Genomic DNA, 16533 nt, shown 5'->3' with positions numbered 1-16533 from the left:
AACGAATGGTGTCCTCGTCCAGGCCCATCAGAAAAAACGCATTAAGCGGTGCATCTGGCCAGTTTACCAGATAAGCAAGCTCAGAGAATTCCTCCACATACCTCTCCAGTGGGCGACCGTTCTGCCTAATCCCCTAGAGGCGATCCTCCACCGAACTGCCTTCCTCTGGGGACAGTGGAGAGAGCAGGAACAGGAAAATGCCCATCTTTAAATAAGTCCTTTCACTGTATTGGTCTGGTCTTCTGTTACGGATGTCTGGTGCAGCAGAGAAGAGGCGATTCGGGATTTCCACAAAGATAGGCTTTATTTAATTACACATTAACCAGAACACCAAACAGCACTAACATAATGTAGACCAGACAAAGCAAGAGGGAACAAGAGGGAACTAAATACAAACACTGATGACTGACTAACGAGGGGCAGAGGTGATACAGATGAGGATAACTAAACACAGCTGAACAGAACTAGACTAACGAGGGTAACCAAGGAAACTTAGAAAGTGGCGGAGAAAATAGACAAAGGAACATGTGACCAAAGCAAACAACACGACAGAAACACAAATATGTAACAGTATGTTTGTCATAATTCTTAACAACAACATTTCAGTTTATTATACATACTAAAGCCATTTAGAAGTATCAAGAACATTTATTAACTATATACACATAATATATGTACACAAAACAGTATAACAGTTACATGAACAACAACTTACAATGCAACATAAGGCTCAATCAAGATGAAATCCTCCAAAATGGCAAAGAACTGACATAGATGTTGTTCAAATTATGTTTTTGTTACATGATCGACTATTTTAGTTAATACAGTAAGCATCTGCTCCATCTGCCTCTCTGCCCTCTGGAACCGCTCTTCCTCTTTTGCATCTGCCTCCATCTGATGCCGGTCTTGTTTCTCTGCCATTTCCTTTATGACTTCCAGAGAAGTCAACCCACTTTGCCTCTTTCTTTTTGGGGGGCTTTTCCCCTTCCCCCCACCAGCCCTGTTTGATGGCCTGGGAATTTCCTCTGCTGTTGAAGAACCTACACTGTGATCCGCCCCTGATGGTCCTGGTGTGACTACAGCCTGCACTTCTGCTGCCTCTGATACAGCAGGACTACAGGCAGGCTGCACACCATCAGCAACTACAGCACCTGAGGGACCTGACATATCTGGTAGGGAAATCTGTGCACTGGGACCAGATGAAAAGGTGGCCACAGGCCTCACACTTGGTCTTTGGCCAATAGCCTCATGCATGGCCTCAAAAAAAGGCCATGATGCTGCTGTCACCTCCCCTTCATCTGTTCCAGATCCTGTCTTGGGCAGGCATAATTCCTACAACAGTATTAATAAAATATTAACATATATACAGTTCTATGAATTACAGCCTGCACTGGTTTATTTGTTGCCAAATGTATAATATTTATTGAGTACTATTTATAGTGAGTGTATTTATATACCTTGAATTTTCTTTTAAGGTTTTCCCTTTTTTTTTTTTGCTTGCTGTGGAGCATGTGTACAGGCCTTGAAGTTCACTCCATGATGATATATTTCCGTTATAATACTTGATATGTAGATAAAATAATTTATCTTCCTGGAGTTTATCTAGCGGTTTCTGAACGATGTTGTGCTCGCTACCCTGTTGACAACACAAGGACTATTAATTAGCATCACACGCACAATAACCGGAATTTAAAACTGTGAAGAAACAAATAATCAGTGAACTTTTGGACCGATATACATAGTAGACAAGGTTTTGCGCACGTTACCGGAAAGGTCACGCCTCTCACCATAACGGGGATGCATGCGCTCAATGATCTCTAAGCACAGCGTCCCTGGGAAAGCCAAACAAAGGTGACTTGACTCCGGGATGAAAATAACAGCGTCTCGACAACAAACAAACTATACGAACGCAACCGAACGCAACACTTCCTATTCTCCACGCGGGAGCAACAAGACCACGCGCCCTTTTTCGCGTGTTCTTGTGGGCGGAGGTTAGTCGACATACTGCTCTACTGACGTAATTAAAGCAGGAAATACCAGGATGTAGTCCTAACCAGCCGTTTGCTGTAGGCTTTGAAAGGGAACTTCTGTTAAATAAAATATCTCGCTTGGCATTGAACTTTGAGCTTTATAATTTTACAGGTATTATAAATGCTCTAACAGCAACATTACACACTAACTAAAGTTTGAAAAATGGGATCACGAAGAACAGGACCTTTAAGCGCATCATTCTGCACCCGGGAAGCACATAAGCGCTTTGTTGCCGCTCTGTTTTGAAACGTTTCATATATTTTCATAGTTTTTTGCACTTAAAGATTATTAAAAAATATATCTTGTTCTCACGTATCTATCATATATTTGTTGTCCCTTTAGTAGAGCTGCACATTACGTTTACAATAAACTATACATCTTGTAATTTTATATTATTTGTGTAGGCCCATATAATTATTTACATTCATATATAAATATAAATAAAAAATTAAATATAAATTGTTTTTCATAAATGTATTTAATAAGAACACAAAGTAATTTGTACATTTTCATTAACATGTTAAGATTTTATAAAATTAGTCCAAAGATTTTTTTAAAGTGTTAATTTAAAAGGGATTAAATTCATAATTATTTAATGATTGAAGCACAAAAAAAATGTATAACAAAGCCCTAAAACTGACAATTAATTGGCAAAATCGCAAGCCGCGGGTCAGCTTAGCCAAGCAGGATTTGACCACCTCCGCCTCATTTTGAGCCAGGCAAAAAAACCTGCTCGGGGAGAGTATTTATGTTAAGTGAAGTCAAGAAAGACCGTCTTTATTACATTTTTTCTTAAAACATGTTTTTTTTTTCAGGAAGTATTTTTTAATTTCAATTTAAAATGTCAGGAGATACATTGTTGACTTTCTGTTAAAAATGCACTTCCAATAAAGTGAGTGTTGGCAAAAACGGTTGTCATTTCTAAATTTAGAGAGGGGAGATCAGTCCCTATGATTTTCTGGGCCAGCCTCTGTAGTGCCATCCTGTCATGTAATGTGCTGTTGCCAAATAACACAGCTATGCAGCAAGTTAGCACACTCTCTATGTAAATGTGGAGAAAATGTGGAGAAGCTGTGGTGACATGCCGAATTTCCTCAATCTCTGGAGGAAGTACATTCTCTGGTTAGCATTTTTTTCCAGCTGCTCTGTGTTCTCTGTCCACTTAAGGTCCTCACAGATGTGGACACCAATGAATCCACTCTCTCTACCTCAGAGTCTACAATCCGTAGTGGTTGAAAGAAACGCTCACCCCTCCTCGTGTCCACAACCATCTCCTTGGTCTTGCTAATGTTCGGTGTGAGATTGTTAGCCTCACACCATGTGACCAGTTCTGACTCCTCTTTCCAGTAAGCTGTCACATCCATCATGATGAGACTAATGACCGCGGTCAGCGAAGTTTATGATGACATTGTTTTGCTGCAGCGACACAGTCATGCATGAAAAGAGTGTAGCCAACAGCATAGGGTTGAGTACACAGCCTTGAGGAGTGCCTGGGTTCATTATGAGGGTGTGGAGGAGTGTTCTCCGAGGTGAACATGTTGGGATCTGCCAGAAAGAAAGCTCAGTGTCCAGTTACAGCACCAGAGGCAGCCCCAGGTTATCAGAATCAGAATCAGAAAGAATCAGAAAGAGCTTTATTGCCAAGTGTGCTTGCACACACAAGGAATTTTTCTTGGTGCTAAAGCTTCCAGTGCACATATACAATACAAACACAACAAGACATAGTAATACAAATTCTAAGAGTAAAAATATGAAAAATAGTATAAAAAATATAAGGTCACAGTTACGTTTAGTCAGAATAAACATTTGCAGATTATGAACATTTACAGATTAGGAACATATTTACAGTATTTGAGTAGTATGAATAAATAAATATAAATAATCTCCTGAGTTTATGCAGCTTGGTTATGAGTTTTGATGGAATAATGGAGAGATAAATAAAAGTGTTCAGTGTTTGGATGAACACTGAAACGTCTTGTCAATAATTTTTTATGTAGGCTAGTGCAGTGATTTTAATAAAGAGTTTGTTTGATTTTTTTTTTACCTGAATGTTTTACAAAGTTATCAATATAGACGTTAATAATATCATGGCAATTTCCCTTGTAAATATAAATGTACCTATAAAATATTTAATTTTTAATTAGTTACATATTGCTGTTATGTAAAAAAAAAAAAAAAAAAAAAAAAGTTGAATTATCTGGTAATCACAAATGAATGGGAAGATCATTCATTGGTCATTGGGAACCCTAATAAAGGCTATTTCTGAGATGATATTAGCTTTATAGTGCAATATATAATGTTAGGCTACCTTATGTTTTGCTTTTCGTCAGCTTCAAAGCAACAGTGAGCATTGTCTTTTGTTTAGCCATAATTGGCACAAGAACACAAAATATTTTCGCTCTGTCATGGCGACATCATGTGGTGAATTTGCGAGTGTGACGTGCGATTGATTGGAACGCATTGAGGTCGGAAGTGGGACATACCTAAATTTCACAGCTGAAATTCCCAGCTCCGACTTCGTCTGGAACGCGGCATAAATATGTTAGGAAACGAATGATACAGTCTGAGTGTCATAAGTGCTAACTGCTAAAACTAACTCGTCAAACTCTACCCCCCTGAATGGATCGGCGAGGTTCGATCGCTCTGGTTGTGATTAATACAACCTGGATCCAACATAGCTTCATCTGCACTCTCTCTCTCCATCCATAAGTACAACACACACGACTCGTTTCATATTTCTCTCTGGAAGCTCGCTGTGTAAATCATGGCTGATGAAGAATTGGAAGCCATTAGACGGCAACGTATGGCCGAACTGCAGGCGAAACATGGGGTAAGAGAAACAGAGAAAGAAACGGCCAAAATATCGCTTTTTATAGCTGTAAATTGAACAGCACATGTCAGGCCCTGAGTCAAATTTGGCTAAGTTACGTTATTCATATTTATTGTTGCCTGGCCCGCTCTAAAATGTATCTTTCTCTAATGTCTGTTATTGTTCTGAATGTGTTTAATATCTGCATATCGCAAATTGTAGCTATTGAGCTAATCAAATGTGAAATGTTAATTCATAAATACAGGCTAATAATAAAATGTATTTTATATATTCATGTATATATTAATGTGCTCCAGAGCTATATACTGATCATAAGTTCAGTAAAGAGTTTTTTAAAATTTATTTCAGTAACGTTTGTGGAGTAAACGTAAGCTAGTTAGCAGAGGCCATTTACGCTAGTTACACAAGCAGTCCTCTGAAATATTCATCCAAAAAATGCATTAGTTTAGAATTAAAGATGCAAAACAGATATTTTTGCAATGTTAAGGGATATACTTGAGGAAAATAATGACCAGAAGCATCAAAAACACCTTTGAAATGTCTTCAAAACATTACGTATACAAAACATAAACATGTCAGTCCTAGTATTCATAGACGATTAACAGTCAAATTCCTTAAATGGTTTCGTTTCGAAATTCATAGGTTGCATATAGATTAAAAGTTCTAATTAGAATAGAATTATGAAAAGTTGATCTGTGTGAACTTTACATATCTCCTTTTAGGACAATTCCAGTGACCAGCAGGGGCAGCAGGAGGCCAAACAGAGGTACAACAAACATTAATTACAAACAAAAGTTTCTGCTGTAAATAACATTTTTTATTAAAAGTTATTGATCTTTGAAAAAGTACTTTTTTTATTTTTTTTTATTTAAAGTAACATTCAGTACTTTTACATTACTGTCACTCAAGATCTGAAGGTGTCTTAAATATGTTTATATAGTTAAAGTTAGAGTTAAAGCACCTTTTTAATAAAATAAAATTTAACGCTCAATTTATATAAGGGATAAGCCACAGCTAGCTTTAAACAACGACATGAAGGCTAAGAACCACCCCACGCAAAGCGTAGTGCATTCAAATAGTTGTTAAAAGATTAGTTCACTTCAGAAATCAGAATTAAAATTTCCTTATAATTTACTCACCCCCATGTCATCCAAGATGTTTGTCTTTCTTTCTTCAGCCGAAAAGAAATTAAGTTTTTTGAGTAAAATATTCCAGGATTTTTCTCCATATAGTGGACTTCAATGGGGTCCAACGGGTTGAAGGTCCAAATTGCAGTATCAATGCTTCTTCAAAGGGCTCTACATCAGTGGTTCTCAAACTTTTTATACCAAGTACCACCTCAGAAAATATTTGGCTCTCCAAGTACCACCATAATGACCAACATTAAAGGGGTGGTAAAACACATTCTTTTGAAGGCTTGATTGTGTTTGTGGGGTGCACTGTAACGTGTTCATGCTTCGTTTTTAAAAAAAAATATTATTTTTCATATATTTGACCTTTTATTCTACACTGCTCTGTCCCTCCTTGTAAAACGGTCTGATGGTTTCCGGGTTCTATGAAGCCAGTCCCTCAAAAATACGCGATGGGCTCAGATTGGTTAGCTGGCCCAGTGTGTTGTGATTCGCTAACGGATTCGGAAACGCCACGCCCCTTACCGGTAGACTGTGCTTTGGTCAGTATTAGAAACAATGGCGTCAATAAAACCATACCAATCTGAGCCCGAATCAGACCCAGAACATTTTAGTGAAGATGATCGACCAGAACCTGTTCAACCTGTTCAGTCCTCAAGAGTAAAGACTGCGGATCTATAGTGATCGCTACTGAATGGCACTTTTGTATTTTTAGAACGATTATAGCCAAATATCTGTGGCAAGAACTATTAACCCAAAACGAACACTAAACACTGGCTTTACTAGTAGCCAAATCACACACAGAACCATGTTTGGCATGCCTGTAGATAAACAATACATAAAAGCTCTAATCAAAGAATCATTTACACTAATGCCAAGTTCGCTGTTGAGATCTTAACGTTAGGTGTTTGTAAAGTTAGGTGTTCGTCGGATAACGTTAAGTATGAATGAGCATTTAACAGACTGGTTTGCAGAGCGTTGTCATCTGTTTACTTCCTTGCTACAACGTACAATTAACCTATTACAGGAAAACACATCGATGAAAAATAAATCAGACTTACAGGTTGTGGCCCGTAAACAGCTTCTGTTTGTAAATCCATCTTTCAGGACAAGCCGTGGTGCAAATCCTGCATTGAACTCGCGAAGATTGTGGAAGTTTTCCTCCGTGAAATGTGCAGCGGGAGCCGCGTGCGCGTCGTGCATCCACGCACTGGCAGTGTTTGTCTCGCGCAGCTGACGTTGTGCGAATCCGGCATTGAACTCGCGAAGATTGTGGATGTTTTCCTCTGTGAAATGTGCAGCGGGAGCCACGAGCCCGTCGTGCATGATTCACACGGGCAGTGTTTGTCTCGCTGAACCGCTCATGAATTGCTACGGGCGAATATTGTCCATTATGTCACATTTTCCAGTCTTCTCCTCCGACCCTGTCTGTCTCGTGCTTTATGATGGGCAGCATATATCTGAGATCTGTCTCAAACACACATGCATATAACATGCTGTATGTTAAACGCCCATCCCCAGACCTGCAATCCGGATGAAAATAACAGTTTTTCGTCGGCATTGCAGCAACACCACTCCTGCCTATACCACAACAACAGCGATACAAAATGGCCTCACCCCCCCTTATTTAATATTCACGGAGGAGGGGTTTATGTAAATATTGAGGCTGGTGATGTCATCAACCCTGGAGGAATGTCTGTAGTCGCCTACTGGCCGTTTGCTGTAGTCCTTAGAAATGGATTTCTTTAAAATCAAATATCTCCCTTTGCTTTAAACTTTGAACGTTGTAACTTTGCAGATGTTGTTTATGCTCAAGCAGCAACATTACACGCTAGCTAAAGTTAGAACAGTGAAATCGTGATTTACCACCCCTTTAAAATACAGTAGCGCAGTAGGCCTAACTATTCAGCTACAGCTCTGCACAGTTCAAAAACATGGCAGTTTATTCCTAAAATAAATATTTATTGTTGTCAGCCACTTTAACATTGTAAATACACAGTTTGTACATTAACACTGCACTAATAATTAATTAATACAATTAATAAAATAATTAAATAATGATTAAATTAAAATGTGTTGTATCTAAATTTGATATATATATAAAAAAAAAAAATAAATAAAACTAGCAGGATAGCAGCAGTAAGCACACAAGACAACTGGGCAGTGGCACGTACTGCAACGATAGCAGCAGATGTTGGTGGGACGAGCGGATGAAGTCCTTTCTCGGTCCGGCAGTCGATTATCAGTGAATCCCAGTTATCTCCGTTGACCGTTTGTTAAACTATCCGGTGAAAACCGATCATTGCAGAGGCAGGTGTTGGTGGTGTTCAAGGTAGCTGTTCACAAAATTAATCCACCTCTTCTTGATATCAGCGATTTTGTTTTATAAGCTTTTTATACGTTTTACAATTAGGTAATATGCATTTATGGGATGAAGACATAACTAGCTAGCTAACTGTAGGCTATAGTAACTTACGGTAGTGACAGCGATGCACGATTGAACGGGCGAACTGATGCGAAATGCACTAACGTTAGTTGTTATAGTGTTAGGAGAGGGGCCAGGCTCAGTGGCTCCAGTGCGTTATCGAGCCACCGTTTAAGTACAACACAGTTAAGTCTTTGTAACGTGTTTCAGCAATGCATTTCTAATGTTTAGAAAATAAACTAATTTTAGAATCGCCTTTACAGCGACTTTAATTTGGTGAGTCCTCTGCGTACCACTAGAGGGAGCCTGAGTACCACTAGTGGTACGCGTACCACACTTAGAGAACCACTGCTCTACATGATCCCAGTCGAGGAATAATATGGAAGGATATCGCGGACAATTTTCAAAAGCAATTGCAAATTGTCTTTGCAATTGCGTTTTCAATTTGTGGACGCATAAAATGTGACCTAATCCAAACGCAATTGCAAATCGTGCATTGCCATTTGCATTTTCGTTTACGTGAACGCACAACGACTGCCAAAATTCAAATGGAAAAGCAAAGTCTGTTTGCAATTGCATTTCCAATGTCTTACAAGTTATGACCCTGCCATTTTGGAATAGCAATAGAAAATCACCTATTTGCTCTTTCATTTCCTCCGTGTCCTGCCACAACCTGCACTAAACTCAAATGGAATCGCAATTCCCTTTGCGTTTGCATTTCCGATGTCTAATACAGTCAACTGTCAATCAGGCTTTAGGGCGGGGTTTATGTAGTCGGAACTTTTTCATCATTATTCATTCCTAAGAACATGGGGAGAAATATCCCATGTGTCGATTTAGCAACAACAACAAAAAAGTCATAAAACTACTGTGTAGTTTTTTACACTTCAAACAAAGCCAAAAACCTGGAAATAGACTATTTATCACCTGCCAACCAAACAAAAAGAAACCAAAAGAAGACTGCTCTGGTTGCAAGCAAATTGTCAAGAAGAAATTAAGATTAGGGATGCTTTAACCGTTTACCAAAAGTAAGAATTTTGACAGATTAATATACAGTTAAACGGTTTAAAATGTGTAGGCCTATATATATTTATTTTAAGGTTTTTATTTTTTGGCTGCACGGTAAAAGCAAAATATGCTATATTCGGTTTAAAGATCAGCTCAATATATAATATATAATCTTTAAAATATGCCTATCCTTTTATTGAAACTGGGGCAAAAAGATATTTTGAAACATTTCACCCGCTGGTAGGCTACTTTCGGTTTTGCCGCAGAGACCCTTGTGATAAATAAATGTGTTGTATTTATGATAATCTGCGTAGATTTCAGTTGACGAAAATAAATAATAAAAGCATGATAAGTCACGAAAGACAACTGAAATACTGACAGGATGCTGTGCGCGCGTTCCGAGCGCAACACGGACAAGCATAGCTTGCCCAAACGGCCAAATAAACACAGAAATATATCAAAATGCCAAGTCGAGTATTCACATGTATAAACACAGTAGATGTAAGCACTGTGTGCATGCACACACACAAATTTATAACTGGACCTCAAAGTGAAAGCCCTGCACAATTAATTCCATATTGCAACTTATTTACTGTTTGCTGCATATTTGTTTGTTTTTAGTTATACTACTGTTGAAATGTTATTGGGGGGAAAAAAAGTTAAAATAATAATTGTATATATTTTTACTGTGGCTGTTGATGCTTAAATGCTTTAACCAAAAATGACAAATGGCTCTTTGGTCCAAAAAGGTTCTAGATTCAAGATTCAAGAGTTTTATTTGTCACATACACAGTTATATACACAATATACAACTGGCAGTGAAATGTAAACAGGTCCGCTCCATGGACAGTGCAAAGTCGGTTCCCGACTCCTGGCTTAAATGAAAAAGTTGAGTAGAGAGAAAAAAAAACATATTTTCGAGCCAGCATGTCACAAAGGGCATTCTGGGTTGAGCCAGCAGCGCTGAGCGAGCGAATAGACTGCTATTTTTATTTTTAACGAAAAAAATTAGTCTGACGAGAAAAAAAAATGCCAATCAGATTTAGTAGTTTTTCGTTTTGTCATCTTAATGTATTAATTATTTAGGCTGGCTAAGTGAGAAATATTTAGTGTTTATTTATTTTATGCTTTTTATTTATATTATTTTATTCAGTTTTTCTCTGTTGTCAGAAACGCTGCAGGTGCGTGGAAATCTGATAATGTGTGAATCCAGGTTCTGTTGTTGAGCTGTTCTGTCAAATCTGGTAAATGTCAAAATAAAGATACAGTATAGTTAAATGAATAGGAATAGGCTACATATGATGAAAATAATAATGTTGAATAAAATGCTGAAATGAAGAAGAAAATCAGATCATCAGAGGAGGTATAGCCTACGAAACGAACATGAACTGCAATTAAATGTCACCAATGTAGTTTTCTTTTCTTTTTTGATTGCTTGGCTCTTGAGCACATAATCATATGGACAACACACCACTCACATCATGTCAAGTTTCTATAGATTTTCTGATTTTAACTCCTCATGATAATTTACTGTGTCCGCTGGAATATTATGATATTCGTCTGATATAGCCTACCGAATGCAGTCATGTCACTTTTCTTATTTGCTGTTTTTTATGGTTGCAGGTGAACATACAATCAGTTCTGCATTTTGACTTTGTTTGAACCAAAGAGTTGGTTTTTATTACAAAAATAGCCATATTCCCCGTTTCCACCACTTGAGGGCATGGCCTACTTTCCGACTACATCAATAAACCCCGCCCTCAAGCCTGATTGACAGTTGACTGTGTTAGGCATCGGAAATGCAAACGCAAAGGGGATTGCGATTGCATTTGAGTTTAGTGCAGGTTGTGGCAGGACACGGAGGAAATGAAAGGGCAAATAGGTGATTTTCTATTGCTATTCCAAAATGGCAGGGTCATAACTTGTAAGACATTGGAAATGCAATTGCACGTAATTCACGTAAACGAAAATGCAAATGGCAATGCGCGATTTGCAATTGCTCTTGGATTATGTCACATTTTATGCGTCCACAAATTGAAAGGGAGGGAGGGAGAGGGAGAGAGAATTGCGTGTGTTAATTACCTGCATCTTGTTCAGCGTCTCTCTATTAACAATGAAGCTGCAAGTTTAATTGCTTCGAAACCAGTGATGTTGCCCCCTAGTTGCTGAGAAATATAATGTAGTGATTTAGTAGCAAAGCTATTTTGTTAAAGGTCCCATGGCATGGCATTTTTCTATTATTTTATAATGTTTCCTGAGGTGTACTTATATTGTTAGTATGATTTTTACATCATAAAATGTCATAATTTAGAAATAAAAGGCATTTTTTTCTATACTGCTGTTTGCCCTGTGGCTGACTGCCCTGTTTCAAGAGGCGTGTCTGCTGAGACTTCAGTAAAAACGCCCACGGTTGTGATTGGCTGACATATTTGCATTTGAAATGAGCGGAGGGGGCGTAGTTTAACGAGGTCTACGAGGCACAAGCAGGCACGAGCTGCTGCCAGAGAGACGGATGGTCCGGAGTTCACTTCACATCAGTTCTGTCAGTCTCAGTTCAGTGCTGTTGTAGTTACAGCATATACTTCAGGTTATTAGTCTTTTTCTAGTCGGAGGGACTGTCACTCATGTCAGAAAGTTAGTAACTTTAGTAAATTATGGATCCAGCGCTGACTGGAGACGCGAACCGTAGAACGATTCAGACCGATTTGGTGAACTGATTCGGTTCACTAAAAAGAACCGGTTCAAAAGAAACATCGTTCGCGAACCGGACATCACTAATGTACCAGAGACTGAGCTCAGCGATCGCTAACAAAGTTATTTATAGTAACTACTGAGTTATGAGTGCGCTGTCAGTCAGCGCGAGTTTATTGTGTTTGTATCTGAGAGTTCTGAATAAACACGAGTCCCAGTCACACCGAGTCCGTCTTCATCATCATTACCAACTTTGTAACACATGCAAAGTACCATTACAGCTGTCGAGATGAACGAGTTACAAGTAAGTGTTGATAATAGCATTATTTTTTAGATATGTTCCTATCATATGAAAAGCGTCAGTGACGCCCATTGAGTACACAGCGCAAACAAAGACACAACAGCATTAATCGAATGTAATCCAGTTTATTGTGGGAATAGCTGGCAAGCCCGGATATGCTCACGCTTACCCCCCGTCTGCTTAATCTCGCGCACTGTGGGCCAGATGCAGTACTGGGGGTCGGGGATGTTGAAGGCCGTCCCGCCAGCCCGAGCTTCGGCGTGCGTGAGGTTTATCTCTAAAGAGATGTGAGTCTGCTGATGTTTAGAAGAAACTCATGACTGTATGCACATTTTAGAACAGATAGACGCGACGAGGACGTACAAAAACACTGACTCACAAGATAGAAAACACGAAAACACCGTTCTGTCGGGAGAGAGAGAAGCCGCAGCGTGTGCACGAATAATAAATAATTAGCTACACATAAGAAATCACTGATCACAGATCAGAAGGAACTAAAAAAAGACTTATGTTTTCATTTGTACATCCAAACACTGAGAAACTGCCAGCGTTCACTCGTTCACAAGCAATGAATGATCTCTCGAGCGCTTGCATGGGCGTGCCAGATTCTCTGGGCGGAGGAAAGGGAGGTAACCGTTCCTGCTTGGACGTCAAACCAGGAGACTTCAGGATTGGCTAGTCTGGCCTGTCATTTTCTCAAAGGCAGAGAAAGACAGCCAGAACTCGGGTTTACACCGATCAACATTTCTATCCACTTGGGGACAATATTCAGGCTAGGGGAACTCATATTAATGTTGAAAAACCTCATAAAATGAAAATTTCATGCCATGGGACCTTTAACCTCTTAACAAGCGCCCCATTTTTGAGAATTCTTTGAAAACGATATACCCAAATGAAAATGTCTGCAGCTCTTAAACCCTATGGTCTATATTCATAAACCTGGTCTTATTTTAAACTAGACACTTGAAATATTGCTACCCAAGAGTCATAATAACTCAAAGTAATATGGGAACAGAGTAATATACATGTAAATATACATGTAAGTGACTCACGTTTTTTGTTTTTTGTTTTCACTTAGGGAAAAAAATATTATAATTTAATGTTAAGAGCCTGAAAATAACTTAAATATAAAACTGAATGTCTAATCATGTCATGATTCAAATATGAGGATGATTCTCTCAGTAATGTAGCTTCTGTGAGCTTTTATGTCAAGAAAAGTCTAGGCGTCATTTCAAAAAGGCCATTTATTTCAGAACATTTGCTATTGTAAAGAGTAGTTTTTCATTCAAATAAATCTGCAATAAACTGCAATATACTACTAATTATAATGGATAAACAGTTACTGAAAAACTAAAGCAACTATTTACAGAGATTACAAAGTGTAAAAAACTCATTTAGCTGATGGGAAGCGTCAGTGAGAGACAGCGCGCTCCACTGCAGTTGCGCCATGGAGAACGCGCAGCCAGCGCACAAACAGTATTCACCAAAGCCTACTTACGCAAACTGCGCAAGATAATGCCTTTTGATTGGTTACTAAGTCCATCAATCAAACCTTTGTTGGAAAGGCATTGGCTGGGCACCGAGTGCCTTTATCCAACGAAAACCATGGGCGCAATGATTGACAGCTCACCAAGCCTGTAAGGCACTTCCTCTATATGATGCATCCCAGAAGAGACTCTGATTGAAGGAGAGAGACGAGGGTTGAACCATTGCACGTGGGAGAAACTATTCTAGCAGGGGGAGTTTGCCAGACACGGAATAGAATCGATATTTCATTGAAAATGGACATGATTGATCACGCTAACTCAAAACTCTCTTGCAAACAACGGAGGATTTTTAGTTTTTTCCCTATTTTTTCGTTGTTTTGGATTAAAAAGTGGGATGCATTTTGAAGAATGGACTCTTACACAGAGATGGATGTGGGTGTTTATTGGATTCGTCCGATCTGATCTGAACGACAGGAGATGAAAGATGAGTAACGCTGATATTATGCTAATGTTTACATGGACGGTCCTTTAGCGTTTCATTTAACCCTTTCCTCTCTGGTGTATTTATTGCAAAAATAAGTTCAGAACATGAATCTTGAGTGTTTTAGCTTTCAAATGATGCATAGTTTGTGATAGTTGATTGAATATTTTGTATAAAACAAAAGTAAATAAAAGTACACACCCCCCCACTTCCGTCAACCCCCCCGCCCACGAACCGGTGCGGGTTAAGAAGTTAATAAAAGTCGCGGGGTAGTGTTGATACGTTTCTGTGCTCTTGAATGTCTCTGTGTGCTAGTGATGTTTGTGTGTGTGTGTGTGTGCGCGCTTAAATGACAACAGCGCATTAATATAGAATGGTGATTAAACTGAATTGTTTTTTTTTTTCACAGAGAAACTGAAATGAGGAACTCTATATTGGCTCAACTCTTAGATCAGTCTGCCCGTGCCAGGTGTAAGTCCATTTACAAACCTTTGACAAGCTATCACCATGTACGCATGTTTATATTTGACTGGGCTAGCTTTGCCTTAAAATTTCTGCTAAGAATTGAGAAAGAATATTCAATTTTCTGCTGTTTTTCCAAAACGATAAGACTTTCGTTCATCTTTGGAAAACAAATAAGTTTTTAATATTCTTTCATCATTTTTGTCCATCCATTGTTTAGAGGTGTAAGAAAATATTGATACACATGAATATCGTGATATGTATGACGATACTGTATCTATCTATTTATTTGTTTGTTTAGATCCAACATTCGTGTCAGTGGCTTTGTGTTCGATTTAAACCTAACCGCTAGAGGGCAGTGTTATCTCAGAACGTAAACTGTGATGCGGAGAAGCACAAGGGTGCATCATAGGGGTTCAATCCCTAACCCCCTCGAGTCGGCGATCGACTTGCTTTTTTCTTATCAGTGCCAAAGAGACTCTTATAACTGTCATTTTTTATCATTCAGGCAAGTGTTATACATCATTATAATCTGTTAAGTTTTTAAAAAAAAATTGTGCACAGTCACAATAAAAACAATGTTTTGCTTTTTGCAAAATAAAGAAAACAAACATGATGCGCGATCTGCAGCCTCTCTGTCAAAGACGTTAATTTAAGACGTTCTGTCAAGACCTCTAGCTTAGTGAATACTTGTCTCACAAACATGAGACATATGTCTAAAGAAACGTTGAAATGACAGGTTTTAAACAATGTAAACCAAATCGAAAACAAATATGCTGTGTTTATGTAATCTGTTTGAAAAGAGAGTGATGTCAGTCGCTCACGACCCTCTTCATTATCCGCTAATGCGACCACGCCCATGGAGCGCACACTCTTTCAGATACAAATACTGACAATCCATGCGTTGACGCCCACACATCAACTCATACAAACACATCTGGTCAGTGAAGCGCTATAATGTTACTTCAGCTACATCATTTTGAGACGCGTTGAAGAATAATTCACCTCATGAAATGCTGTTCATGTTCTGTTCAGAGCAAAGGATTCAGGGCTGATTGAAAGGTAGACTAAGTTAATTCTGTTAGCATCTGTGAATATTAAACGCAAAAAAAAAAGTTTAAATATGAATCCTGCTGCAACATAAAATTTCATACACACAAGACTGTTTAGACAAGATTTATTTGGCCTGTTTTGGAAAGATAACGTGTTTATTGTAAAAGTGCCTTAGGGTTGGGCGATGTCCCCTAAATTGGCAGTTGACGATGTTTACAGTAAAACATCGCAATGGTCGATGATATGGAATGCTTTGAATCACCATCTTATTTTCACCCGATTTACTTCAAACTTCATCAGTATAATGGGAAAACATGACAGAAAATGAAATGGATTCCTGAAATTTTAAATACTGTTGCCATGGCAACGTGTCAAAGTTTAATCATCTTTTGGCTGTTTTGAGGCTCTTAGCATGCTTGAAATTGCTTGAAACTGCTTGAAATTCAACACACACATCAGAGATGTCAGTCAGTACACATGTGGCAAAGCCTCAGAAACGGGCGGGGATGAGGGGCTCTATAGAGCCACCTTTTGACAAAAGTGGGGGGGTTAGTTTTATCTTCAGTCACCAAACTCGGTACATATATTGTTCTCTTCGAGCCGGACAACTTTCTAATTTACAGTCATTAGCTCC

General features: G+C 38.7%; 1 protein-coding gene across 1 annotated transcript in view; it reads left to right on the top strand.

Annotated features, from left to right (window-relative positions):
* The first annotated feature begins 4436 nt into the window (after nucleotides 1-4436).
* The window catches only part of pdcd5 (programmed cell death 5), a 37373-nt gene continuing 25276 nt past the window's right edge, over nucleotides 4437-16533 (top strand). The window contains exons 1-3 of the mRNA XM_079826203.1: nucleotides 4437-4861; nucleotides 5584-5627; nucleotides 14794-14855. Coding sequence (XP_079682329.1) covers nucleotides 4796-4861; nucleotides 5584-5627; nucleotides 14794-14855 — 172 coding nt within the window. The 5' untranslated portion in view covers nucleotides 4437-4795. The remainder of the gene's footprint in view (nucleotides 4862-5583; nucleotides 5628-14793; nucleotides 14856-16533) is intronic.

The sequence above is a fragment of the Gobio gobio genome (genome assembly GCF_949357685.1).
Source record: "Gobio gobio genome assembly, chromosome: 9".
NCBI classification, from domain to species: domain Eukaryota; kingdom Metazoa; phylum Chordata; class Actinopteri; order Cypriniformes; family Gobionidae; genus Gobio; species Gobio gobio.
The sequence above is the reverse complement of the archived record's forward strand: the minus strand, read 5'-3'. Positions and strand labels throughout refer to the sequence as shown.